This window comes from Tetrao urogallus (genome assembly GCF_951394365.1).
Source record: "Tetrao urogallus genome assembly, chromosome: 13".
NCBI lineage: Eukaryota > Metazoa > Chordata > Aves > Galliformes > Phasianidae > Tetrao > Tetrao urogallus.
In genome coordinates, this window is record NC_136826.1 from 17,354,851 (window position 1) to 17,382,376 (window position 27,526).

At 59.8% G+C, this 27,526-nt stretch overlaps 4 protein-coding genes across 4 annotated transcripts; 1 reads left to right on the forward strand and 3 right to left on the reverse strand.

The window, feature by feature from the left end:
• Positions 1-268: 268 nt before the first annotated feature.
• On the reverse strand, positions 269-2,974 carry CCNB3 (cyclin B3; the record flags this gene model as incomplete). The annotated part of the gene is made up of 11 exons (XM_079541868.1): positions 269-338; positions 424-554; positions 639-788; positions 950-1,105; positions 1,372-1,509; positions 1,686-1,778; positions 1,873-1,974; positions 2,231-2,306; positions 2,491-2,609; positions 2,723-2,806; positions 2,882-2,974. The coding sequence occupies 11 exons, from the start codon at positions 2,972-2,974 to the stop codon at positions 269-271; spliced, it is 1,212 nt and encodes a 403-aa protein (XP_079397994.1).
• Positions 2,975-4,863: 1,889 nt separating this feature from the next.
• LOC306951364 (protein eva-1 homolog C-like) lies at positions 4,864-8,534 on the reverse strand (the record flags this gene model as incomplete). Its single annotated transcript, XM_079541851.1, has 8 exons — positions 4,864-5,243; positions 5,359-5,448; positions 5,618-5,689; positions 5,783-5,926; positions 6,016-6,168; positions 6,276-6,399; positions 7,252-7,451; positions 8,459-8,534. 8 exons carry the CDS (start codon positions 8,532-8,534, stop codon positions 4,864-4,866), a joined length of 1,239 nt encoding a protein of 412 aa, XP_079397977.1.
• Positions 8,535-9,639: 1,105 nt separating this feature from the next.
• Positions 9,640-13,277, forward strand: LOC306951566 (chloride intracellular channel protein 2-like; the record flags this gene model as incomplete). The annotated part of the gene is made up of 6 exons (XM_079542089.1): positions 9,640-9,687; positions 11,724-11,833; positions 12,028-12,153; positions 12,620-12,726; positions 12,851-13,032; positions 13,116-13,277. 6 exons carry the CDS (start codon positions 9,640-9,642, stop codon positions 13,275-13,277), a joined length of 735 nt encoding a protein of 244 aa, XP_079398215.1.
• A 9,395-nt stretch (positions 13,278-22,672) lies between these two features.
• On the reverse strand, positions 22,673-27,015 carry FAAH2 (fatty acid amide hydrolase 2; the record flags this gene model as incomplete). Its single annotated transcript, XM_079541780.1, has 11 exons — positions 22,673-22,848; positions 23,287-23,481; positions 23,680-23,791; positions 24,074-24,193; positions 24,421-24,538; positions 24,999-25,134; positions 25,848-25,967; positions 26,092-26,301; positions 26,386-26,516; positions 26,611-26,693; positions 26,818-27,015. The coding sequence occupies 11 exons, from the start codon at positions 27,013-27,015 to the stop codon at positions 22,673-22,675; spliced, it is 1,599 nt and encodes a 532-aa protein (XP_079397906.1).
• Between the last annotated feature and the right edge of the window lie 511 nt (positions 27,016-27,526).

The following is a 27,526-nucleotide window of genomic DNA, read 5'->3' on the forward strand; positions in this document are numbered from 1 at the left end:
AAATCACTGCTTGGGAACAGAAAGAGGATGGGACCCAGGGACCCCTTCCAGCCCCTCCTTTATCCCCGCATCCCCTCCACCTGCAGCCCCTACTACAACCACATTAAGATATACACAATATTTTATTGACAGCTCTACATCACTTTTTTTTTTTTTTTCCTCTCCATTCAGTAAAAACAGTGTTTGGGTTTGGTTTTTTGTTTTCTCCCCCCTTTTATGTACACAGTGCTCCCACCCCGCTATTTACAGGCTATGTACAGAGGCAGGGCTAGCTTTTCAACTTCTCCTCCAGCTTCATCATGTCCATGGGGGTTGTCTTGGCGACCTCAAAGAAGACCCTGCAAGGAGTTGTGTGGGGTTGCAGAGCTCAGCAGCAGCCCTGGCACCCCCAGGAGAGCCCCCAGGGGCTGCTGGCATACTCACCTGTGTGAGTACTTGGTGCGCACAGCCTTCAGCTTGTCGCAGGGCTGATAGGTGAGCAGAAAATTCAACCTTTTCACCAAGGGGTGCAGATCCTGAGCGCAGTACCCGCTGTAATACTCCAGAGTGGGGGTCTGCGGAGCGACGAGGGGTAAGGCACAGCCATCCCTGCGACATCACCTCGGCCCTCCATCCCTTCCCACGTTCCCCACGCTCACCCAGCCACCCAGGTTCTTCATGGTGAGCGCCAACAGCAAGCTGCTGGCAGCCAGCTTGGAGGGACGCTCCCGTGCGTAGTCGTACTCCTGCAGGGTCATCTCACAGAGGAAACGGGCCAGAGTCAGCGTCTCCATCGAGGCACGGGCACACTGTGGGCAGAAGGCTCGGATTTAAGCAGCACCACACCAGCATCCTTCTTTCTGGGGCACTGGATGCAGATCCCAAGCCCTCAGGTCAACGCCATCACCCCTAACCCTTCCTTATCTCCCTCCCTTTGTGTCACAGCCCATGGGAGGTGGCCGAGCCCCACCTTGGCAAAGCGCCGCAGGAAGCGGTAGGGGATGGGGATGTTGATGTCGAAGTTGAGGGTGCGGAGGATGCTCGTCTCCATGGCAATGAGCTCTTCCCTCTTGTAGGCATCGTCGCAGATGTACAGGAAGTCATCCACGCATGGAGGGCAGCGCTCCTGCAGGGAGGAACTGCTCAGAACTCATCCTGATAACATTTGGGGGGAGCCTACGCAATTTTCAGGCCTTCTCAGGGTACATCTCCTGCCAGGAGCATCCTATCGTGACACCCCGGTACCCTGGCAGTCCCCAAACAGCAGAGAGGAGCCAGGTCTCCAGTAGGCAGGATTCAGCCCTTGGCACAGAAAGGGACAGCACAAGGATGGATGAGCCACCCCAGAGCTTTAGAGCCCCAGCGTTCTCCAAAACCCACACCAAGATTCACCTCGAATTTGGAGGCAATGAGGACAGCAGTGGAGCCAATGAGCTGCAGCTTGTCCCTCATGCTCACCACCTCCACCAGGTAGTGGTCCACCAGCTTCACTGCCAGGTACAGTGTCTCATGGTTCAGCTCGAAGTTTTCCTGCAAAGAAGGCGATGGGCAAAAGCCTGAATTCCTGGGGCATTCACAGCCTCATCATCAACATGGGGAGGGGGATGAGGAGGAGCTCTGAACTGGGGACGTTCGTAGGTCCGGAGTGGCTCCCGCCCTGTATAAAACATGGGACAAATCCAAGCCCCCTCCCCATGCCTGCCTACCTGCACCTCCACCATCCAGTCCACCAGGATGGCACGCATATCCCTGCTGATATCTGGCTGCTTCTCCATGTAATCAGGGAGCTGGAACTTTTCCTGTCAAGGCAGCAGAAGTCAGGGACTCCCTCCCAAAATGAGCCCCCTCCCATCCCACGCAGGACTCCCCAGGCAGACATCACTCATCACCCACCTCCCTCTCTCGCATGTAGTCAAAGATCTCCTTGGCATACTCTGCATTGGCGTAGGGGTCTCCCAGCTGCTCCTTGTCTATGTCTTCCACCACTTGGACCTGCTGTGTGGAGAAGGCAGCAGTGAGAACAGGCATGGGGAAAGCTTGCAAGAGCTCTTCAGGGTAGCACACCCTCTCTCCAAGCTGACCCACAGCAGTCACTCCTCTCTTTGCCATTGGAGAGGCTCCTAGGAGCAGGTTTAGCCTCCAGCTCCCATCCCAGCACACTGAACAGCTTCCAGAGATGCCCCAGTACCTCTAGAATAGAGCTGGGGGCCAGGTTACAGCCTGGGGTCCATCACCTGGGACAGCTTCATACCTGCACAGGCTCCTCAGACACAGAATCTTTCTCGGGCTCCACAGGGACATCTGTTGGGGGGGTTTTCCTCAGTGACCTAGATAGGACAAAAACATCAGAAGGGAGACATCTCCTGGTTCTCCAAAAAGCCCCATCTAACTCCTGCCCACCCCCACCCTGCTCACGTACTCCAGCACCCAAGGGAAACCCCAACACCACAGGGATGGCTGTGAGTGGGTGCTGGTCCCCACACCCTGCTCCCATCTCACCTGGGTACTCACTTTTTCAGGTTGATCTCATTGTTCTTGGCCACTATCGGGGCAGGGGGGGCCCTGGTTGCTTTGTGGGTGGGAGCTTTGACCCCCTCCTTCTTCCCTGTCACTGTCTGGTTCTTGTGAGCCTGGTTTTGGTGGGAAAAAGAGACGAAAACATAGCAAAGAGATAAGGTGAGGCTCATCTGTGCTTCTGGGGGAAGGGTGGGTGAGGGGGCTTGGAGCACAGCAATGCACTCACATTGGTGATGTCCCCAAATGCTGACCTCTTCTTGGGTCCTCCCTGGGGCGAGGATGGGGAGCGTTTGGCCTGGCAGCCCTCCTCCTGCAACACAGCCAGTGATGTGGGGCTGGGGGCACCCCACAGGGAGCCCAAACTGCCCATAGCCCACAGCCATACCTTCTCTTGGGGGACATTCTCAGTAACAGAGGGCGCCTTGCTGGCTCGGGGCTGCTTGCTGCTCTGTGCCTTGCTGCTGCGTGCCACCGGCATCCTCCTCCTCGGCCTCTGCGAGCAAAGAGGGGGGTGGGCACAGTTATGGGGGGGGGGAGGGGATACAAATCTCACCGCACACCCGCAGTGAAAGGGCTGCAGGGCCCAATGCAACCAACAGCAAGCTCAGAGGCGCCCTCCCAGCCCCGCAGAGAGGCCCAAACATCGGGAAGCACCGGGGAGTGGGAGAAGCAAAGAGATATGGGGAGAGGGGTGCAGTGGGACCTCCCCACCCCTCCTTCCCTCCACGAGGTCTCGGTGCCTATAGGGCAAGGGCCCAGCTCAGCACCCAGTGACACAGGAAGGAGCCCCACACGTAGGTAGGAATAAAACCAGGGGGTCACAAACGGGAATTCCAGGCTAATGCATCCCACCGCCGCTCACCTGCACGCAGCCGCCGCCGGCCCGGCTCTTTTGAAAGTAGCAGCGCTGCGGCGGCTGCCGGCACTGGTCGAGCCGCGTGGCCAATCAGCGAGCGGGCCGCTCCGCACGAGAGCCAATGGGAACGCCGGGATGGATGCGGTTGCTAAGGGGCGGGCAAAAGAGTTTAAAATTCTGCCTCGACAGCCAATAAGGAGCGGCGGAGGGGAGGGGGGCGGGGTTACGGCGGTTGGGGGCGGGGCCGGGGCGGTTGGGGGTGGTGTCATGGCGGCTTGGCGGTGTCATGGCGGCTTGGCGGTGTCATGGCGGCGGTGCCGTGCCATGCGTTGCCCGCAGGGCAGGGAGGCCCTTAGCGCCCTGCATGACCTCCTTGGCCTCCACACATCTTTTCTGACACATGGCCCGAGTCCCCGGAAGCTCTGGGGGCCGCATCTCCATCGGGGGGGCTGCGGAGCTGTGCTTGGGCCCAGTGAGGCCTAGTGAGGCCCTGTGTCTGTGGTGAACACAGGCTGAGTCTGCAGCTTCCCTACCACTAAAGCCCGACTGAAAACCTCCCCCTGTCCTGTTGCTCTTAGATTATGTGAAAAGTCGCTCTCTTATCTTGTTTACAAGGTTCCTTTATTGACGAAATAGCTTTTCCCACCATTGGCCCTCAGGCTCTGAGGCCTAACGAAGGCGAGCTCGGCTCTGCTCTGAGGAGAAGCCCTGAGGGCTGTGCTCCCTGCACAGAAATCCTGTGGGCCACAGCACACCCACACCTGGGAAACGGGTGCAGCCACCTGTGGGGTTCCATCCCCAGCCAACAACTTGCAGCTGTGCAGCAGTGAGCTGCCTGGGCCGGGTCGGTGTCTGCCTGGCTTGATGGGGGGAAGCAGGAATTTCTAGTCCCTGCAGCACCGCCCTCGGGAGGCTCTTGGGTGCTTTGGAGGTGATGGGGAGGATGAGAAGCATCTGTTGGGAGGTGTTTGCTCTGGGATTGCTGCCCTGGCACAGCCTCAGGGTTGAGAGGAGGAGCGAGAATTATCATCTGTGGGATGGACAGAGATGGGTTTTCCTTCCTTTCCCAAGCTAAATCCTTTCCCTTTCCCAGGCTCAAACAGGCCTGACTTGTTGCTCCCCGTGGCCCGGTGCCAGTCGCACGGAGCTGAGCAGCATGAGCAGGATTGGAGTTCAACATTTTGTTCCTCCTCCCCTTTCCACTGTTAATGGCAGAGGAGAGACTGAAGTGGGATAAGAGCTGGTGGTGATGCAGAGTGGGTGGCTGCGGACCATGTGTCCCCCACTGTCCTTTCAGGGCCATGGGAATCCCCCTTCCCCAGGACCCGGAGCCCATTGGGGATGGGCTGGCAGGAGCTTGGGTGTGACAGCTTCATTTCCTGAACTCTGAGCTTCTGCTTTTATTTGCTAAAAAAAAGCAAGCCCATTCCCCAGTAAGCAGGGTTCACCGTCCAGCCAGGGGGGCACAGAACCCACACTGCACCTGGCACAGCGCCTCGTCCTTCACCTCCTCACTTGGTGGCCGATTTGATCTTCTGGATGGTGTAGGGACTGGATTCCTTGGGCATCCAGATCTCCTCCCCACCACGGCCCTGCTGCTCGGCCGCTCCCTCCATGGCTGCCGTCAGCTCGGGGCCGAAGATGCTCTCAGTGGCACGGTAGGCGCGGGTGAGGCGGCGGAAGGAGGAATCGGAGGAGCTGTCGTCAGGCAGGTCTTCATCCTGCTCATCCCGCAGTTTGGTCCTGCTTGCCTCTGAGCGGCCACCTGGGCCCAGCAGAACCTCCTTGGCCTCCCGCAGGAAGGCAGCCTTGGGGCTGACGATGCACAGCAGCAGAGCGAGGCCCGCCGACACCCCGCAGAGAAAGTAGAGAGCGACTTTTTCAGGGACGTCTGGTGGGGGGAAAAGAGCAAAGAGAGGCATCGGGGTGCACGTCCTGCTGCGACATGCAGGGTGCCTGGGCCTGGAGACCCCCCCCCACCAACCCAATACTTTGGGGCCACGTACCCCAGAGGTGGGCAAAAGCTGCCAGGGAGCTAGTAAAAATCATCCGGTCTTCCCGGAGCCTGGAGAACCTGGGCCCTTTGTACCAGCCACCTGCAGTGAACAAGGGGACGTGAAGGGCCGCCTCCCCTTGGGGTGTCTATGTGCCAGACCCCCTCTTTTCCCCAGCAGAAAACACCCTTGTTTGCTCTGAGGTGGATTGCTATGAGGTTCTCCATCCCTATGGGGCACGAGATGGTTTCCCCTCTGCTCCCCAAATTACCGTGCATGTAGTTTGAGAGCAGGAAGGGATCTGAGGTGTCTGGGCCCACCTCCTCCAGCAGCTGCTTGGGCACTGCAATGAGATACGCCGTCCCAAGTGTCACCACCCCACTTGTCCCCAGGGGTGGAGGACACACAGCCTCCCCAGCCCCGCAGTCCCACTCACCACAGGTGTAGGACACCCGCAGCTGCTTCCTCGTGCCGGGCAGGCATGGGTCCCCAAAGTTGGCCTGGTCAGCAGTCACTGTGCAATTCCCTTTGCGGTGGCACTTCTTGGAAACCCTCCGCAGTGCATCTGGAGCCAGGCACTCTGCAGGGACACGGGACCTCTGGCCATCGGCACAGCGCTAAGCACAGCTCCCAGCCATGATTCGGGCTGCGACCCCATCCCCCTCATACCAATATGGGGTCCCCCAGCGTTGGGGGCATCGCACTCAGGTTTGCCCCTCAGGAATCGTCCGTAGTGTGCAGAGTAAATGGCCAGGACGGATTTCGGCCTGCAGTGCAGCCTCAGCTCGTTGTTCTCACACACTGTCTTCACCCGATGGTTATCTGGGGAGGGAGGAGGTGGGCAGAGGGTGATACCCTAGGGTGACCCAGCGTGACACCCCAAACCTTCTCCTCTTGCCCAGCCCTGGGTTCCCGTGGGTGCTGCCCACCTGGCCGGCACTTGTAGGATGCGATGAGGTACTTGTGTGTGCCGGGGCAGGGATCCGGCCCGAACACCTGGCTGTGCACCGAGAACTGGCACCACTGCTGGTCCTGACACTCAGCCAGAAGCTTCTGCAGGGCAAAGCGGGGCGGGTGTGAGGCTGGTGGAAGGATCCCAGGCCGCTGTCACCTCTATGCTGTCACCTCTGTCCTGTGGCTGTTGTCGCCCCCACGGTGGCCACGTGGTCTTGTGGGCAATTTTGGTGTCCAAATCCCAAATCAGGTGCTGCCCTGTGCCCATGCAGACTGTGCATGGTGCCCGGGCAGGCACGCACGCCTGCACTGCAGCACAAAATGTGTGCACAGACACTGCTCCGTGCAATGTCTATGCTGCAAGCACACAAGCGTGCACACTCAGCTTCCTGCAAGATCCATGCATGCAGGCAGGCACACTCACGCGGCTCCAAGCAACACCCTCGTAAGCACGCACAACCACAAACATCCATGCAATGCCCGTGCAGGCATGCACACTCGTACAGCTTCATGGAATACTCATGCACGCTGACATAGCTCCATGCAACGCCTTTGCAGGTAGCTGTGCACGTTTCCACTGCTCCATGCAGCACTTCTGCAAGCGCAGCCGCGCGCACAGGGCTCTGCGCAACACCCCTGCAGGCATGCGCGTGTCTTGCAGCTCCGTGCAACGCCCTCGCAGCCCCAGCCTCGCTGCAGGACGGCCCCGTGCAATGCAAGCTCACGGCCGCAAGATGGGGACGAGGCTTCACGCCGCACCTGGTACCGTTCCCGTTGAGGGGACGTTGAGGGGACGCTGCCTTTTGGTGCTGGCTGAGCTGCAGCAGCGCCACTTCCCAGGCTGCTCTCGCTGGGACTCAGCACAAGGGATCCCACGCACCCTGCTCTCCTAGCAATGCCCCCAAAACACAGCCACACACGACCCCAAACGTCCCGGGATGCTGCCCTTACCAAGTGGGCTGTGGGTGACATGCACTCGGTGCTCTCCTGGGACACGTTGCCGGGGCTGGGGCACAGGTTGGGGCTGGGCACGCGGCGCCCGTAGAAGGCGCCCAGGATGCTGATGGTGGTCTTGCGAGGGCACAGGATGAGGAGCTGCTCCCCATCGCACGTGTGCACCGTGTGGTTCCGCAGCACCTTGCGTAGGTACCCTGCAGGGGGACACAGCAGTGAGCTGGGGAGGGATCGCAGATGATGGCCGGAATGGTGACCAAGAGGTGGTCAGTCACTAAGAAAAGATCACCAGGAGATGATCACCGGAAATGGGAAGAACCCGATGGATGAGAAATTCCCAGCCCACATCCTTCTGGGTGGGCAGAGGTCCCGCTTCTCATCCTGAATTCCCAGCGTGGGGTGTTTCTCTCCTTTAATCCTGTGTAGTTTGTGTCCCAAATCAACTTATCTTGGTGCTTTCCCTCTGTTGTTTGGAGGCTTGGGGGTGGGGAGAGGGCGATGAGCCTTCCTGCCAGGCAGGATTCAGGGCTCTGGGGGACGTAGGACGCTGAGGGATGAAGGACAGGGAAGGATGCAGGTTGCTGAGGGATGCAGGACGCGGGGATGCAGGATGGAGGGTGCTGGGAAGGCGGGGCACAGCCAGCAGCTCCCCAGCCCCCAAATGAACACAAGCAGGTGGGAGTGCTGGCTCCCAGCCCCACGCTTGTCCCTCTGTCCTTCCATCCACAAACCAGTGCCAGGCTCAACCGCACAAAGAGCCCCTTTCAATTCCCCTATGGCCACCGACCCTTCATCAGCCGCAGCCAGCGCTGCTCCCAGGGGCCAGCAGCATCCAAGGGGACAGCAGAGATGTGGATGGGGTTTGTGCTTTAGAGCGGAGGTTCCTCCAGTGGCAGAGGCATCGCAGTGCCTCCACCCAGCACTGACACACTCTTGCTCAGACGCTGTTTTTTTGGGGGGTGAAGCACCAGCAGAGGCTGTGGGCGATTCTCCTCATGGTGTGACTGACTCAGACCCAGAGCTGTGCCGTCAGCTCTGCCCAGATGAAATCACATCCTCCCCACCTGCCCCACAGCAGCTTTTTAGGTGCCGGGCCAGAGCCAGCGCATCTCCCATGGGATCCCCCACGCTCCACAAGCCACCCAGCCAAGCCTGGCTTACACCCCACCCCTCGTGGTCCCCACATCCCCTGTGCCCCACTCACCGCTGAGCTCCGGGCTGGCCTCTGTCCCTGCAGCCAGGCAGAGGAGCAGCAGGGCCACCACCAGCGTGGCCACCATGGTGCCACCAGTGCTCTCTGCCACCGCCCGGTCCCTGCAGCAGCTGGCGCCGGGGCGGGGGCTGGCACAGCAGTGACAATGGGTCCTTCTGTGCACTGCAGAGCGACTGGGGCCGCTTTGGGCAGCTGGGACAGCACGGGGACAAGTGCCACTGGGAGCAGAGGATGTGTTTTTGAGGGCTGTGCAGCAGATGAAGGAGGGCAGTGGGGTCCCCAGCCTGCACCCCGCTTTCTGCTTATGGCCAGGATACACGCGTGCTGCAGGCTGTGTCCCAGCACATGTCCGGTCATTGAGTGCTGGGGAGGAAGGGAAGGGCTGCCTTGTGCTTAGCAGCAGCAGGAAGCTCTCTTCATTCACAGATTGTTTGCAAAAAGTTCTGAGCTTATCCAAGCTGGGGTGAATGGGGGGCAATAAAAACCCCATTTTGTGCAAAGCTGGTGCTGGCTGCACGGCACCATGGCACGTTGCTGGGCTCACCCCAGCAGCCAGCTCCACTCAAAGGCATCCTGGGGAGGAAAGCAGGGGGGGCATCTTTCCCATGAAACAGCCCAAATTCCGGGAATGGGGCCGTGGAATGGGTGTTTTGCAATGCCTTCCTGTGTAAGGCTGTCTGTGACGAGGTGGTGGCGAGCGGCCGCGTTTGCCCTCCACGCTTCCCCAAACCTTCAGCCCCACACCCCCATTGCAGCAGGGTGGGCATCGTGGCATCGTGCTCACGTCCTGTATCTGTGGGATCCAGCGGGACGGCAGCAAGAAACTCAGGGAGAGGGGAAAAAAAAGAACCGGAGGGTGGTGAAGACACTTCCTGTACAAAAAAAAATAACCCTATTCCCATTGGAGAGGTGATTGAGACGCCTGGGAGGGCGCGATAGCCTGGCTGGGGACCCGTCAGTGCCTCCCTGATAGATGCGTGCTGAGTCACAGCTGGGAGGCCCCACAGCTTCCCCCTCCTTGCACCCCATCGCTCCTCCCCGCTTCGGACGGGAAGGAAAGGGCGAGCCCCAGTCCCAGCCCACCCCGAGGTGCAGCAGCCGCGCGCCGCAGAGCACAGGCGAAACTCAGCACAGCAGTGAGTGTGCTGTGTCCCTCCGCTGCGATCCCTGCTATGGAGAGCCGGCCGGTGAAAGAGCCTGAGATTGAGCTCTTTGTCAAGGTGGGTTTGGCCGGGTCTGTTTGCATGTGGGTGGTGGGGATTTGGGGCGTCTCTGTGGATCGGCAGCCAGCTGGGTGGCGTGGGGAGCTCCAGAGGATGCTCCGCTCCAGAGGCGGTCGTGCATCCCTTGGAAACTGCGATTGCAGAGAAGCAGAGAGGTGAGCAGCTGCAGAAGTGCAACAAGCAACCCAGCTGGGAAAGCAACAGGAGGGTGGAAGCACAACGCAGTGGGGCTGGGAAATGGAGCGGGTGCCCCGGCGTGGGCGGGATGGGGCAGCTCCTCCGGTCAGCCTTGAGGATAATTCACTAGAAAATGGGCTGGTTTTTTCCTTCTCTTTCCTTTTCTTTCCTTTCCTTCCTTCTGTTGAGCAATTTTTCAAGTGTTTCCTCGGGAACATTCCCACACTCCTGCTCCAAACAAACATCTGCTGCCGCATGCGCCGTCCCTGCTCCCCTCTTTGGATATCAGCACTGGGAAGTGTTACCACGGGCTTCACCCCCATCCCCTCTCCCCAAAGCAATGCTCCCCAGACACCCAGCCCAGGCTGAGCCCAGAGCAATGCTTGAGGATAAGGATTCAGGTCTCACATCTCCTCTTCTGCACCTCTTTTTGCCCCAGGATGGCTTTGGGAAGAGGAAGATGCACGCACGGCTGCTGTGATGGCGGCAGCACATTGAGGGGGGTTTTGGAAGGAAGGGAAACAGAAAACAAATCGGCGGCTCAGGACTTCCCCTAAATCTTAATTTAGCACCAAAAACCCCCTCTTGCACATCCGCTGGCAAACTGACGGACGCATCGCCCTCCGTGCGCTCCGTGCGCGGCGTCACTGCGCAGCCCGCCCCGATGTGCCCCCCAGCTCTTTTAGGGAGATCTTTCGGGTGGGTCTGGGGGATGTCGGGGTGATGCAGCTCACAGAGTGCTCCCTCTTCCTCGTGCTGCTTCACTCTGCGTTAAACCACCGGAACTTGTGAGCAACTTTGGGGTTTTGATGCCTCGTGCAAGCGTGGGGCCTTGGGTAGGGGCTGACAGCCTGCACCTCCCTGGCTGCCTTCGTCCATTGGCTTGGGGGCTTTTCCATCATCTGCAGGGTTTCTCCAGCGTCTGGAAGGGTTCTTTATCATCAGGAAGGGTTCTCCCATCATCTGGAGGGATTCTCCATCATCTGGATGGGTTCTCCATCATCTGCGGGGGTTCTTCCATCATCAAGAAGAATTCTTCCGTCATCTGGAGGGTTTTTTTCATCATCTGGATGGATTTCTTTGCAATCTCAAGGGTTTCTCCACAATCTAGATGGTTTCTGTCATCATCTGAAGGGGTTTCTGCATCATCTGGAGGGGAAAGCAGTGGGCACAGTCAGTGGGGAGCCACAGGAGCTCTTGCTGAGAAGAGGAAGAAGCTCTTGCTGGAGGGGGAAGCAAAGAGCAATGACTTCCTCTCCCTGCTGTTTGGTGCCATGAGTGCTAGTGGAGCTTCCTCCTGATAACATTTGGCTCCAAGCATCCTCAGATGGGCTTGGCTAAGGTTTATTTTCTGCTTCCTGCAGAGGCCATCCTGATTTTCATTTCAGGACAGCCTCACTGAGCTACCAGTGCTGGAGGTGCTCCAAGGGATGACATTGGTGTTGGCTTGCTAGGGACTGCGGAGGGGGGAAAGGGAGCAGAGATGTTTGATGGCATAAGAGTGGGGTGGCTGTTTTCTAACCTGCCACCTCCTCTCAGGACACCTGGGCCCCAATGTTATCCCAAACTCTCCTCCAGGTGGTGGTGGTGACTGTGCTCCCCAACCCCTTCTCCTCCCTGGGGTGGGCGACGCTCACTCCTCTCGCTTGGCTGCTTTAAGGCTGTGCAGTGCAGCAGACAAAAACAAGCTGTGCTTTTCCTGGCAAACATGAGCACATTTCCCCTCTGAGCCTGGCGTCCCAGCCAAGCTGACCCTCCCTTCCTCTCCCTTGAGCTGTCCATCCTCCTCCACCTCCTCCTCCTCTCCTCCTGGTTTCACCTCAGGGCAGGCTTTGACCTCTCTGCTCTCCCCGCAGGCTGGGCTGGATGGAGAGAACATTGGCAACTGCCCCTTCTGCCAGCGCCTCTTCATGGTGCTGTGGCTCAAAGGGGTGAAGTTCAACGTCACCACGGTGGACATGACCAGGTGAGGTGCCAACACCGTGCTGGGGTCAGTCCCTGCCCTCCAGCCACATGCATCACTTACACATGGGTTTGAGACACCAAAAAGTTGGGGGGGGGGGGGGGGCATTTCCCAGAGCCCAAACCCGGCCCAGCATGCGAGCAGGGCGCTCCCGCTGCGCTCACCCCAGCTTTTCCCCCTTCCTTTCTCTGCCCCAGGAAACCCGATGAGTTAAAAGATTTAGCACCAGGCACCAACCCGCCCTTCCTGCTGTTCAACCGGGAGCTGAAAACTGACTTCATCAAGATCGAGGAGTTCCTGGAGCAGACCCTGTGCCCACCCACGTAATTGCAAACCCGTGTTGAGCAGGGCTGGCCGGATGGGGAAACTGAGGCAGGAGAGCATCCGGGGTGGGGGGACAGCATGGGACAGGGAACAACAGGAGGATGAGCAGCAGGAGGGGGGGGGGGGGTGAGGATAAGATGGTGGTTTTGCAGCTGGCGATGGCAATTGCTGTCAGGGGACAGGAGGTGCCCCCACTTCTGCCTGCTCGTTGCCAAAGCAAACGCCCTGCACAAAAGAGGAAATGCTGAGTGCATTCATTGTCATCCTCCTTGCACACGTCAGCCTCGAGCAGCACCCTGGGGTAGCGTCTCCAAGCCCCACAGTTTGTTCCCTATGGCAAACAGCCGTGCTAACGAAGCAGCTGCAGTTATTTAAAGCTCTGCAGCTGCTCAGCCCCCTCCTGTGCCACCTGTGGGTACCACCAGGCATGAGATGTCCTCAGCTGACCTCAGCATCTCCTTCCAGGTACCCGCATCTAAGCCCCAAATACAAGGAGTCCTTCGACGTGGGCAGTGACATCTTTGCCAAGTTCTCGGCGTACATCAAGAACTCACGCAAGGAAGCAAATAGCAGTAAGGAACGGGAGCTGGGGAACCCCAGGGCTCTGCTCCTTTCAGCACAGCCTGGTAGGGGCTCAGGGGGGGGCGATGGGAACCAGGCCCCTGCATGATGCCATGCTTTTCCCTACCCGCCCAGACCTGGAGAAGGCTCTGCTGCGAGAGTTTCAGCGGCTGGATCAGTACCTCACCACCCCACTGCCTGAGGAGATCGACCAGGACAGCATGGAAGACATCACCGTCTCCAAGAGGAAATTCTTGGATGGGGACCACCTGACGCTGGCTGACTGCAACCTGCTGCCCAAGCTGCACATCATCAAGGTAAGGGGCATCCAGAGCCAAATCTGGTGTCCTCTCCACACCCAGTGGTGCTGGTGAGGCCTCAGCTTCATTCTTCCCTCCAGATTGCAGCCAAAAAGTACCGCGACTTCGAGATCCCAGCTGACATGACGGGTGTCTGGCGCTACCTCAACAACGCCTACGCCTGTGACGAGTTCAGCCACACCTGTCCTGCAGACGAGGAGATCGTGCACACCTATGCCAGCGTGGCCAGGAAGATGACTTAGCCCCCTGCAGGACATCGGTCCTTCACTTCCCACCAAACCCTGGCCAACAGAGGGGCTGGGGGAGGGGGGGTTGTGGCATCCCTGCACCCCAGGTTTTGGAAAGAGCGCCTTGCTTTGCAGCCCCCACGTGCCACCAGCGCGGACCGTACCTATGGACTGGTCACCGTGTGGCTGTGGGGGGAACCGTGTCCCCACCCCTACAATTCACATGGCACACGATGGGAAAAGTCAAGCACCAGCCTGTTGTGGAAGAGCTGAGATCTCCCAGTGTGTCCCTGAGATGGAAGAGATGGAAGAGTCCCTACAGGGTCCCACCACCACCTGTGCTCAGGCTGTCTCTTCTCCTGAGGCATCCAGGCTCCAACAAGCTCTTCCCCTACAATTTATCCGTGGCAATAATCGACAGTGTGCATCCATCTCCTCAATTGGACAGCAGGGCAGGGAGATGCTGGGGACAGCACCAGGGATCTTCTGGTGGCTGGGAAAGAAGAGCTTTGTGGGTTCTCCTAAGAGACCTGCAGCTCCGGGGTATTCCAGCACTTGGCGCTGGCTACGAGGCTCCAACTGGCTCTGAGACCTTGGAGGGCCCCAGGAGAGATGCAGCTCCACCTCCCTGCTCTGCATCAGCCCCTCCCCACCTGACCTGGAGAGAGGCACAGGACAGAGCATCCTTCTGCTTTCTGCAATGCAGCCCCAGGCAGAAGCTGCTGTGTCCATAGGAGATACCTGGGCAGCTTTGGTCCTACCCGCGCTCCCTGGTTAGCATTGTTCCTCCCATTCCAGTGCCAGAGAAGTCAAACCCCCAACCTCCCTCCCCATGCCTCCAGATCCTCCCAGGGCTCCCACCAACACAGTCAACCCCCTCCAGCCCCCACGGCCAGCAACAAATACTGTACAGTGAGTGTGAGGGTCCCATGCAGACCCTCGCTGGCAGAGCCACCCGCCAGCTCTCACTGCCACCTCCCTCTTTGCACTAAAAGGTGTGTCCTTGCAAGCCTGCTTCTGGTAGCACAGGGTTTGGGGACTGTTGTTTTTATATTGATGAGTTTTGGGTTGTTTGGTAATGTTTGATTTTTCTCTTTTTGTTTTTTTTATTGTAACTGAAGACAGCAATAAACTCTATTTTAATACGCCTTGCTTGTGTACTGTCAGCACGTGGCATCTGGGCACAGGTGGGCAGAGGGAAGGAGGGACCTCCCATGCATGCAGGGCTTCTCTCACAGCCTGCGTTTGGCGATGCAGCATTGCCAGAAGCAAGCAGGGAGAGAAAGGTGAAGCTGCTGATGTGAGGGGCTGCAGCACTGCTTGGCTGTGGACAAAACACTTAAAGGAAGGGTGATGCCCACCCATCCCCCCAGCCTTTCGAGTCATTTCTAGCAGCACAGTTAGAGATCTGCATGCCTTTGTCCACACAGTGGGCACCTCTGTCCCACACCACGGTCACCCTCCAGCCCAAGATATGATCCATCCCTCTCCACCCCAAGGTGTGACCAACCTCAATCCCAATCCCTGATCCTTTCACCTCAATCCATGATCCACCCCAAGGCCAACCTTGATTTCCGTGGGCCCTCAGTTGGAGGAGTCCCAGAACCCACTGGGACACGGGCACACACTCCTCATGTTTAGTTGCTGAGGGTCCTGCTCTGTCCCTCCCCTGAAGAGCATCCTCAGCACCTCTCTCCCTCCATGATTGGCCCCACACCAACCCCACCTTCATGCCCAGCTGCCCTCAAGCCTTGGCACCCCTCATTGCCATGAGCTTGGTGTTCCTGGCTCTCTCTGTTTGGCACAATCAGAGCCTGCTCCAGGCTCTGGGATGGCTGGAGTCCTGCTGGAGGCTGCTGTCAGCCATAAGAACAGCTGCCCCACCAGCTGGGTCACCTGTTGGCGTCGGGTCTGGGTCCAGTGCTGCACAAAGGGGAAGGGAACCCTCCTGGGGTGCCCCCAGTGCGTCCTGCTGGGGTCTGTCCATCCCCAGGGGCAGCACATTGCATTTCTCATTGCTGAGCCCCACAAAACCCTTCGGACCTCATTCCAGCCCACACAGATCCCCCTAGATATCAGCACCACCCCGTGGGGCTGTTGTCACCAGCTTGTTGTCACCTGCAAGCTGCCTGAGGGCACACTCTGTCCCACCATCCAGGTCACCAACGGAGCTGCTAGACAACATTGGTCCTCATGTAAGATGTGCTTCCAGTGACCAGCCTGCAGCTGGACATTGTCATCATCACCCTTGGGATCCAGCTCACCCACTGCTCACTTATGGACCCCGATAAGGATGCTATGGAAGGTGGCGAGGAGGCAAACAGCATCTGCAGCCTTCAGGACAGGTGGGGAGAGTTCCCGTACCGAGATTCTCTCTGCCATGAAAGTCAGCTCTGTGTCCTGGCAGGCCATGCTGGTGCAGCTGCAAAGGGTTAGTGCAGCTTGAGGCATCCAGTGGCTCCTGCCTTGGACTCCAGCTGGCTGCGGTGCTTTCCAAATCTCTTTCACCCATTGCTCCTCCAGCGCCTGTCTGTGCACAGCCCCAGCAAGCTCCCACCACGCTGTGCTGGCTCCAAAGGCATTCCCAAGCACCCAGCTTGGGTATTTTCCCTGTGTCAGACATGTGATGGAGTTGCTAAAGCTCTGGAAGTCCCCGTGAGTCAGCCAGGCAGTGAGAGGAGAGGGGAGGCCACTCGTTTCCCAGAAACAACAGCAGCGTGCCGTGGTGGGGCTGCGTGCTGCACGGGCAGAGCTTGTCCCATTGCTTTTGGGGTAGGTGGGAGCAGTGCTGCGGAGATGGACCCCACTTCTGGTGGGGCTGGGAGCAACATTGAAACAAAGCTCGTGGATCCACGCATCCAGGCCTGTAAGTAATGCAAACAGAGCGACCTGAAGGCGCCTTGAGGCATCAACACTGCGGTCTGCAGCGAGATGTGGGTGGGATGGGGGTCGAGGAGCACCGTCCTCCTGCCAGAGCCACCTCGATCCCGTTTCCATCCATCAGATGCCAGGTGCGGATCGCAAAGGCATGCTGACCTTCTGCTGCCTCCTCCCGACTGCCGGCACTTGCCAGGCGTGCCCAGAGGAGGGCACTGCCAGCCCAGCACGTGGGATGGGAAATCACAAAACGGCCCGGGCTGGAAGGGACATCAAGGATCACGAAGCCCCAACCCCCTGCTGCATGCAGGGCCACCAACCTTCACGTTTAACACCAGCCCAGGCTGCCCAGGGCCCCATCCGACCTGGCCTTGAACACCTCCAGGGATGGACAGGGCATCACAGCCTCTCTGGGCAGCTGTTCCAGCACCTCACCGCTCTCACAGCAAAGAACTTCCCCCTGACATCCAACCTCCATCTGCCCTCCCTCAATTTCCCCTTGTCCTGCTGTCATCTCCCCTTTCCAAGAGTTGACTCCCCTCCTGTCTGCAGGCTCCCTTTAGGCACTGCAGGCTGCACTGAGGTCACCCCGCAGCTTTCTTTTCTCCATGCTGAACAAGCCCAGCTCCCTCAGCCCGTCTTCGCAGTGGAGGTGCTGCAGCCCCCCGACCATCTCTGTGGCTCCTCTGGACCCTCTCCAACAGCTCCCTGTTGTTCCTGTACTGGGGGCTCCAGACCTGGACGCAGTGCTGCAGATGGGGCCTCAAAAGAGCAGAGCAGAGAGGGACGATCACCTCCGTGCCCCTGCTGGCCGCCCTTCTTCCAATGGAGCCCAGGATCCCGTTTGCTTTCTGAGCTGCAGCGCACACTCCTGGCTCACGTTCAGTTTTTCACCCACCAGGACCCCCAGGTCCTTCTCTGCAGGGCTGCTCTCAAGGACTGCTGCTCCCCGCAGAACCCTGCCCCCGCTCTCCGCTCTCTGGATGGAGCTCAGCTCTCTGACACTGAGCGATACAAACACCCTCTGCTATCCCCCGCCGGGCTGTTTCTCACACGGAGCCGTTGCCAGCTGCATTCTCCTCATTGCTTTGAAGCAGCATCGTCAGAAGCTCAAACCGCCACCACCACCCGAACATCGCCGCGCTCCGTGATGCCTCACACCTCCCAGCCGATGCAAAACCAAAACCTCGCCGAGCCGAGCTGCCAAAATGTCACAAAGCTTCGCCTTTTTCCACTCTCACCTTTCCTGTTTCACGCTCTTCTGCTGCTTCACCCCCCCGGGGTGGGCGGCACAGCGGGGCCACGAAGCACGAAGGGACGGATGGAGAACCCTCCGGTTGCAGCAGTGCCCTGTGGCACAGAGGCTCCAGGCACAGCAAAGAGCTTTCAGCAATAAATTAGTATTATTGAAAAAGTAATAATAACTGCACAGTCCTGACAAATTGGAAAAAAAAAACCAACCACCAAAAAATCTCTAACCAAGGGATGTCTGTGTGTGCACACGTACAGATCTGCATCAGGCCGTGCCCTATCCACGCACACATCTACAGCCACAGGGGGATAAATAAAGGTGTGGGGGTTGGGTGGTGGCTCTCACTCCTCGCACTCTGCTTCAGGAGCCCCCAGCAAGGCAAAGCGATGCTCTGGGGGTGCTGCTGCCTCCTCCTCGTGAGGTGTGCCTGTGTGCCAGCTGGGCAGCATGCAGGGACAGCCCTGTTGCTGCGTGCTGCTGTCATCCACCCCCAGCTCGGTCCCCGGTAACCTCACAGAGCTGAGTGGTACCCAGGACCCAGCTGCGTCCTCCTGCAGCTCACCAGGGCTGAAGCTGATGGTGTTCAGGGCAGGAAGAAGGCCGCTGCCCGCTCCAAGAGCTGTGGAATAAAGCTGGAGGTGCGGGGAGAGCCACGTCTCTGATGTCCCATAGTCCCCATCCATCACGCTGCTGGCTGGAGACACCGCCGCAGCATCCCCATCGCTTTCATCCTCGTCCTCCTCCAGTGCTGGTGCCCAGGAGCTTGGCTGGGAGCTGGGTGCAGTCCTACCCTCGTGCCACCCCATCCCAAACCCATTGGGGCAGTAACCGCTCCTCTCCTGGAAACACCACCCCCCCAGCAGCAGTGGGGCTGCGGGTGCTGGGTGCTCGCTGGGGGCTGGCAGCAGTGGGGCTGGTGCATCCTCCTGCAGCTCCAGGGTGGGCACCGCAGCGCTGCTGGGCAGCAGAGCCTGGAGGGGAGCAGACAGCAAAGCGATCAGCGCTGGTGTGCTACAACCACAGCGCTGCTGGGTGCTGGTGCCGGGCAACCCCTTCACGCACAAGCAAACCCAGTGCAGAAGCCAATCCTTGGCACTGATACCAGCAGGGTAGGCTGACCAGCTGGCTGCCTCCCCCTGTGCTGCATGGGGAACTGCTTAGCCTGGCAGGTCGCCCTGAGCACTGGGATATGGGAATGAATGCAGGGGGCAGTGGGATGTGGGGAGCCGGGCTGTCCCTGCTCACTGCCGTAGGGAACAGGGATACGCAGCTGAGAACACTTCAGGTCAGCTTCGCCCTGGTGCTGCTCCAAGGATAGAGCTCACATTCCCTGCTCCAGCAGAACCACGGCACCCTGGTGGGGCTGCACCCCTCGCAGCAAAGCCAAAAGCAGCATGGCATGCACGGGGCTGCAGACCCCAAGAGCCCTGCGTGCAAGGTGGTCGCTTACCAGCATTTTTGGGAGGTGCATTTCAGAGGACTTCGGGAAGATGTACACACAGGTCAGGCAGACAGCAGGCACACTCAGCAGTGGGAGGGCAGCAACCAGCGCAGCCAGGAGCACCCAGGGGAAGGCTGCAGGGAAAGTCCCCATCAGCCCCAATAATGGCATCCCACTAGCTGGGTTCAGCCCCAACCTGAGGGGTCCACGTGGGCTGTGTGACCCACATCCTGCCATGTGTCCTCAGTGACACTGAACTTTCACCTGCAGGACCTGCTGGTGTCACCAGGCACTGCTCAGCCTCCAGGCTCCGCTGTGGGGCTATGCCCACTGCCACCGTGCGGATGCAGTACTGCGTGCTGGGCATCAGGAACCTGAAGGTACACGATGTTTTCCTGGTGGTCCACCTGCAGGGCACCTGCAAGCAGAAGGCCAAGGTCCCAGTGACTGTTACACAGTGGCAAAGGGATGCTTTCATCCCATAACCATTCATTTTTTATGATGCACACAATCTGGAAGAAGGAAGGGGTCCCCAGGCCAGTAGACCCATCTTTGGGATGCAAACCACCCCTATCTCCTACCCTCTTGTCCACATGTGGGACAACCTTGTGGGTACCACCAATTCCAAGCCTTCATGCTATCACCCAAACACAATGGGATACGGGCTCCAGAGCACCCCTGTGCCCCCTCCCCTGGACCCCCTGCCCCACCACGCACCTCCTGCTGGAGCACATCCCCATGGTACAGACGCAGGTGGTACCGCAGCTTCCGCAGCACTCTGCTGAGCGGTTTGTAGGATCCATGCCTGCTCTGGTACGGGGTGAGCGGTGCACTGAGGTTAATGCTGAGGTTGTGGCCCTGGAGCTGCCAGGATAAGGTGGGGGGGCCCACAGTTGCTGTAGGGAGAGGGGAAAAATAAAGAGGAGGCGGCACGAAGCCCTTCACAGCATGAGGTGGGTGTCTTAAAGCAGGAGATGGGTGTCTTAGTGCTTCAGGAACGATCATTCTCTGGGAATGATGCTTCTCCCAGCTCTTGTAGGACCCCCCCCAAGAGCATCAGGAATGCAGTTGAAGGCTCCTTACTGTCTCTGTATGGCAGCAGCTCTTTGGAACTGACCCACGGGGACGACTCGCCATCCTGCACTGCTCTCACCCTCGCCCAGTAGATACCATGGATGTCGTCACAACGCAGCTCACACGCCCAGGATGAGCCGGTGCTGTTCCCCCCACAGGTGTCTGCCCTGGTCCAGCGGGAGGTTCTGCCCATGGAAACAACGACAGGATAGGAAAATCCATCACGCATCTACTGTGCCTGGCCAGCTGGGGTTGGAGAGTGAGGTGTGGGGCTGGGGAGGAACCAAGCACCGTCTGTGCAGCAGCAATGGCTTATTGTGTGCTGGAGAGCCCAGAGAAGGTCCAAGAGGATGAGCTTCTAGGGGAGAGCTTCTGATAGTTGGGGCATCTGTGGGATGGAGCTGAGGGCTGGGAAGGCTCAGCCCCAAAAGGCTTGGAGCAGAGGGACCCAATGCACGTGGAGAGGAGCAATGATCTTCTTGGTGATGCCCAGTGGAAGGGCAGAAAGCGTGATTTGAAATGACGATGGATTGAATGGATTGAAGAATTTCCATTTAAGCATAAGAGGGGAAAAAAAAAACCCAGCAAGCCTAAACCCAAAAGAAACCTAAATCCCTTTTTCTTGATTTTACCAACGGGGACCAACAGAGGGAATGGGGCGACCAACAACAGAGGGAAAGAGGCATCTCCATCCTTGAAGGAGGTCAGAACCCAGGAGGGCCCCTCCTGAGCAGACCCTGCCACTGCGTTATTATGGGATGTTCGCTGCAGGGAAGCAATCCTCGGGCTCCACCTACCTCTTCCTCCACTCCACCTGGTACGCGGTCCCGTTCGGTGCCTGCGGGTCGGGCTCCCACCGCAGCTGCACGTGGAAGTTCTGAGCCCACAGCCGCACCCCCCGGGGGGGCAGCGGTGTACCTGGGGGAGCAGAAGGACGTCAGGCTGTTTGCTCCCCCCGGCAGCAGCCCATCAGCAGCGCGCCCCTTCCCTCCTTGGCCACGCTGCGCCCATCGCAAGGCTTTGCCCAACCACCCGCCTTCCCCGGCACGTTTTGGGCTCACCTCGCAGCAGGGCGCAGCTGGCCAGGGACAGCAGCAGGCGCAGCGCAGGGCTCATCCCGTCCCCATCGGCTCTACATGGCCGCGCTGGGTCCCTCGGCGTGCCCGAGCACTTGGGCCACCAGCGACCACCATGGGCGGCCAAAACCTGAGGGCACGAAATAAAACCCAACGGCGTTATTTGTCCCTAAAGCCGCAGCGCTGTGCCTTCCCCACGGAGGCTGCGAGCTCGGAGCGTGCACTGCAGTGAGGTGGGGACAAATCCCCACGGGGCTGCGGTGACAAAGGGACACGCGGCTGCCACGGGAGCCGTGCTGCGGCCGCCCGGCTGTGCCCGCCCGGTGCTGGGCAGTGCCACCCCATGCGGGTGCGTCTCAGGAAGCGGTGGCATCTCGGTGCCGCCCTGCTGGGACCTGAAACCAGGGGACGAGCGTCCCGTCGGTGAAACGGGGCTCCTCAACCACCCCAAAGCCCCGCACCCCATCGAGCCGGGCAGCACCCGAACCCGACGGGATGGCTTCTCCCTACAACCGCGCTCTGACCCACCGCGTACAGCGGCAGCTCCGTTCTCCCCGTTGTTCCCCAACCCCTTTTGCCACCCCGTGCCGCCGCTCCACCCTACCCGCAATCACAGCGTGGGGGGGGAAAGGGGTGCGAGCCTCAACCCCTTCAGCCCCTCCAACCCCACCGCTCCCCGCACCCCACATCGCTCCCCGCTCAACCTTTCCCCCTCCCCCCGGGCCGCCCGCCCGCAGGCACGGCCCACCTCCACCAGTGCGCTCCGTGCCCGCCCCGACTGCGCCCGGATGCGTCCTGCGACGGTGCTGAGCTGATGTGCTTCGGTGTTGTCTTTGTGGTTTTTTTTTTTTTTTTTTTTTAATTCCACCCCCGGGTCAGGTTTCTTCTCTTTTTCTTCCTCATTGCCCGGCTCACTTCGCTGCCAGCTCAGCAGTGCCCTCTGCTCCCCAGCACATCGCCTCTGAGCGGCGTCGGGTGCGCAGCGCACAGCACGGTGCTCCTCCAGTCCCCTGCGAGGTGAGCAGCCCCGGCTGGGCTCCTCGGGCACGGCGCTGTCACCAGGACACACAGCCACTGGACGGACGGACTTTAATGGCATCCTCACTGAGAACAGCTCACGCTTATTGCCACCCCAACCCCCGACAGACACGGCCATCAGCCCAAATGGCCACGTGTGTCACTCCTGGGGAGGATGACAGTGAGGCAGGCGGTGCCCAGGACGCCGATCGGACCGGGTGACCCCACAGGGATGGGGCAGGGGATGTTTCAGCCATCCCAGCACAGGGAAAAGAGCATTCCAAGAGCTCTTCGGTGCTGTCAAAGGCTCACGGGAGCAAACGCTCGTCCCTTCTGCACGTTTCCACTTCCGACACCACCTCCAGCACCCCCTGCTTTGCTCGCAAGGCTGGGAACACCCCTGAATAGATCTGGGCACCACTGGGGCACCCAAACCAGAGGCACAGAGGGACGAAAGAAGCTGGAGACACCCAGCTCTGCAGCAGCCACGGCTCCGGCCAGCCTCCTCCTCCCCCTCACGTCTTCAAAGCAGCAGGAATCACAGAGCTGGGCACTTCCTTGGGTGTCGGGATGGACGTGGGCAGGACGCAGCATGACGATGCTACGGGACGTCGGCACCTGCCCTCGCCTTTCGCAACGCGGCCACCTCCGTCCCCGCCTCCCGGAGGCTGTGCTAAGCTTTGCCGGGCGGTACCCATCCTCCAAACGCCTCCTCCAGGTAGCGGGCCACTGCCAGCGTCAGGCGGTCGTTGTAGGAGGCTGCCACCAACTGGATGCCCAGCGGCAAACCCTCACTGCTCAGCCCCAACGGGCACTGCGTGACCGGCAGCCCCAGGACGTTGAAGATGGCTGGAAGAAAGGAGAGGTGGCATCAGAGATCCCCCCTCCCCTACCCCAAGCCGAGCTGCTGGCTTCTGAGCTCGGGTTGGAAGGTTGGAAGGGAGTTTAAAGCCCAGCCAGCAGCTCAGGCTCCATCCCAGCTGGCCCAAAGCACTTCCAGGGATGGGGAATCCCAGCTGTATGCACCATCCCCACATGACCCCAAAGCCAGACAGCATTACAACACAGTGCTGGTATGGAGGAGCTCCAGATGCAGCAGAACCACATAGGGAGCTCCAAGCTGCATCCCAAGACATGGAGCAGCTGCCAGAGCACACTTCTGGACTTCTGCCCATCCCTCTGGACAAGGGCACATGGAAATAAATGCCCAATTCCACATGTCCTGGGCAGAGGACCCCTCTGCTAAGCTGTTGTTGGGGACAGAGACCCCCATGTAGAGCTACTCACCTGTGTAGGCAAAGTTGAAGGGCATGCAGATGGGGTAGTGGTGCCGGGGGGCCACGGTGGGGTGGGGTGGATAGAGCAGCACACCATCCGGGCCCAGCAGCGTCTCCATCTCAGCCTGCAGGCTCTTCCCCATGCTGACCAGCTTGGCGTTGAGGCTAGGGCTGAGTTTCATCACCTTCTCTGTCAGCCCCAGGGCTGCAGGGTGAGAGCAGAACAGGGCTGTGGGTTACACCAGGCGCGAGGCACGTGGCACAGTGCCCTACAGCACCTATAGGCACCGCCTTGGTGCCTACAGTTCAAAGGACGGAGCAGAACACTCTCAGCACTCATTAATCAGCAGCGCAGCGCCGCTAACGAGAGCTCCTCGTTAACTGCAGGGCTCCCCATGCTTACCGATGGCCGGCAGCGTGTGTGAGGACATCCCCACCAGCCACTTCAGCAGCTCCCACAGCGGCCACACCGGCTTCCCGTGGTCCCCCAGCAGCTCCGTGAAGCACTGTGCCTCCTGCAACCACACGCACACCTCCTGCAGCAGCAGCCCTGCATGCATTTCCCTTTGCAGGCACTGCGGCTTCTTCCAGCTGCAAAGCAGCAGGTGATGCTTGGGGAGGTGATGCAATGCTGCTAACCCGGTGCTGCCAACCCAGAAGTGCTGGGATGCTATTGCACACGGATCCCGCTTTGCAGCGTGCCCTGAGATGCACAGCAGGGAGTCGGCACCTGCGTGGCTTTGCAAGGAGGTAAAAAAACACGGCAGTGTCCCCCTGTGCCCCCACGTGTCACCCACCGTCCCGTCGCTGTCCTGCGAGGACATCATGGCTGACCAGATCTGGAAGGAGTACTTCATCTTGTGGATGGATACCCGCTGCACCTGCACCCCTAGATCGCTCTCCAGGTGCTCCACCACCTGGTGGGGACAGAAGGAGGGGTGTGCACCTATCAGGACACAACACACAGCTGAAACCCACGGAGATCGGGGCTGGGGGGAGGTCAGCGGGCCAGAGAGCATTCTGCACCTCCTGTTACAACAGAAACTGCACCTAATGCTTTGGACACAGTTATAAGTGCTGCTTGCAAGGGTGTTGTGCTCCTGCTGCAATGCAGGAAGTTGTCCTTGCACATTTTCCTTCCTACCTTCTTCTGGGCTTGCAGGATCTCTTTTTCCACCGGGTACACAAACATGGAGCCGCCATCGTGGTCCATGCAGAAGAACTTGATTTTCTCCAGTGACACATTTTCATCCAGCTTCAGCCTGCAAAGGGAACGGGGCACCTTGCAACTCCGTGCTCTGGAGCTGCTCACAGGCATGGAAATGCCCTGAGGACATGATGGTGCTGCCCATTCCCCATCCACCCGCTCACCCCACTTTTCCCACCGTAGCTCTGCAAATGCAGCCCTGCTGCAATGCCTCATCGTTTGCAATGCACCCTGCGGGGACACCACGGCTAAGGACAGCACTGCAGCTCTGCATTGCAGCAGGAGAAATGAAATGCTGAGGCAGCTGCACTGCAGCAAGCAGCAGGTCCTGCCCCGCCTGCACTCCACTCCTGCTGGCGCATGCATGCACACTGAGCACCGCTCAGCTGCGTGGCGACCAAACGGTGGTCGGAATGGAAAAACATGATGGGACAACAGGAAAAAAGCAAGCAGAAAACAAAAGGACAGCCGGTTCCAAACGGGAAGTGCAGCTGGAAGCACTGCCAGCAACCTACTTGTGCACCTCAGGGCCAGCCATGACCCGCAGCATCGGCTCCAGGTCCTCAGCGTAGCGGCACATGGGCCCGGTGCACAGGAAGCTTCTCCGCACCCCCTGCGCAATGGGGAACTGCCCATCATTGGGGACCACTCCTGCAAGCAGGGGGAGAGGGGTCGGTCACTGCATGCCACGACCCAGTGCTACTGCTGCAAGATAGAGCAAGAAGTGCGGGACTGTGGCCTCCTGCCGCCACGCTGCAGCTCAGGGGTTGCACGCAACAGGCCTGCAGAGCTGCCCCCGGGTCTTGTAAAGGCGCCCTGGGGTTTGCAATGCTGCTCCAATTGTTTGTGGTGATGTCCCCAGGGCCACTCTGGGGATTTACAATGGTGCCCCTGGGTTTGCAACGGTGTTTCGGGGTTTGCAATGCCACTGCAAGCATTTGCAGTGGTGCTCTTGAGGGTGTTGGCAACGCTCCTCCAGCCTTTTGCAATGACACTGCAGTGTTTCTAATGGTGCCCTCAGGACAACAACGGTACCCTGGGTTTCGGAGGTGCTTGCAGCAGTGCTCACCAGGGTATTTGCAGCCCACACCAACATGCAACAAGGAGGGCAAGCAGCTGGCTGGCAGGGCCGAGCACCCCTAACCCCAGCCAAATGTGCATTGCATCCCTGCTGCCAGGAAAATACCCACGCAGCGCAGCCCTGCCCTGGGAACACATCCCACGCCGAGGCTGGGGCACCTCCCACCTCCCCTGCATTTGAGGCTCTGCCATCAGGCGGTTTCCCATTACTCTGCTCATACAGCAAGTCTGCCCCGTGCAAGAAGCTGCTTGTTCTCTCGCAACTCTCCTCCTCCATGCGTCACCTGTCGTAGGTTTGTGGCCAAAGACACCATTGAAGAATGCTGGCATCCGGATGCTGCCTCCAATGTCGGAGCCCACTCCTATCACGGAGCAGGCGGCTGCAAGAGCGCTGCCCTCCCCACCTGCAGGGCAGAAAACAGAGCAAAGACAGTGGCTTACAGAGCACAGCACCCCACGGCAGACATTCCCCTCGCACCCACACGTTTGCAATGGCTGAGAAACAGAGCAAAGGGATTTTGCTCGCACCTGAGCTGCCGCCCGCGATGTGCTGCAGGTCGTAGGGGTTGTTGGTGCACCCGTACACCTTGTTGCTGGATTCAAACCACATGCACAGCTCGCTGCAGTTGGTCACCCCCAGCGGGATGGCGCCCGCCTGCTTCATCCGCCCCACCACGACGGCATCCGTGGCAGCAATGACACAGCGGCGTTTCACCAGGCCGGATGTGTTGGGCATCCCTGCAAAGAGGATGGGGTCACTGCCCTGCTGGGCTCCTCGCAACAGCCACGAGCTCGCTGCAAAAGGAGCAGAAGCAAACCCACCGTGCAAGGAAAAAGCCTCCTTAACGGTGAAGGGAACCCCTAGGAAGGGATACTTCTCCAGGCTGTCATCAGTGCGGCCCTCTGCCAGGAGCTGGTCCACCTGGCGTGCTTCCTGCAGGGCCTCCTCAAACCTGTGACAAACCAGCAAGAGCAGCACGGGGAGAGGCTTCCCCACGAGTTCCCGGGGCCGTTTGCACTCCCAGCACCGAGTGCTCAGAGCCCTACCTGTCCTTGACGACGGCATTGATCAACGGATTCACCTCCCTGATCCTCTCCACGTACGCCTCCACCACCTCGATGCACTTCACCTGCGAGCAACGACGGCGTGCGGGGCGGTCGGCGGGGGGCCGTGCGGGGCTCCTACCGCCACACGGGACCCCAACAGCACGCATAACCCGGACATCCCCCCCCCCCCCCCCCCTTCCAACGCACCTGCCGGAGCCGCAAGCGGCGCGCCAACTCCCGGGCGGGCAGCAGGAGCAGCTCGCTGCGGGGCGGCGGGACGGCGCGCCCTGGCGCGGGGCTGGCGGTGCGGGACGGCGCGGGCAGCAATCCCAGCAACGCCAGGCAGGCGCGGGACACGAGGCGCAGCAGCAGCACCACGAACCGCTCCATGCGCGACAGCGCCATCGCTCCTCGGCCGCGCCCCCAGCGCGGGAGGGGGCGGGGCTTGGATGCCGGCGGAAGTGACGTCAGCGAGGCGCGGCGCCGACGCCATGTTGGGGGGGGGGCGTTGCCTCGGTGACGGGTGGTGGTGGTAACATGGCGGAGTGCGTGGCGCGCTCTCAGGGTGGATCGGCTTCGTGCCCATCCACAGCCTTGAGCCGGGTGCCTCCCAACCGCTCGGGGCTCACCCGTATCTTGGGGCACCCCCAGCTCAGGGCAGCAGGGCAAGGCCTCAGCGCCCCCTGAGCAAAGCAGGGGTTTTTCAGCTCCTGGGTGCTGGGAGTTAGCAAACAAAACCAAACAACCGTGGTGTCTGAAAGAGGGTGTTGAAGCAGCGCCCCTGCTGCATGGAGAAAAGAAGGCTGCGGGGTGACCTCAGTGCAGCCTGCAGTGCCTAAAGGGAGGGGAATCAACTCTTGGAAAGGGGGGATGACAGCACGACAAGGGGAAATTGAAGCTGAGGGAGGGTAGATGG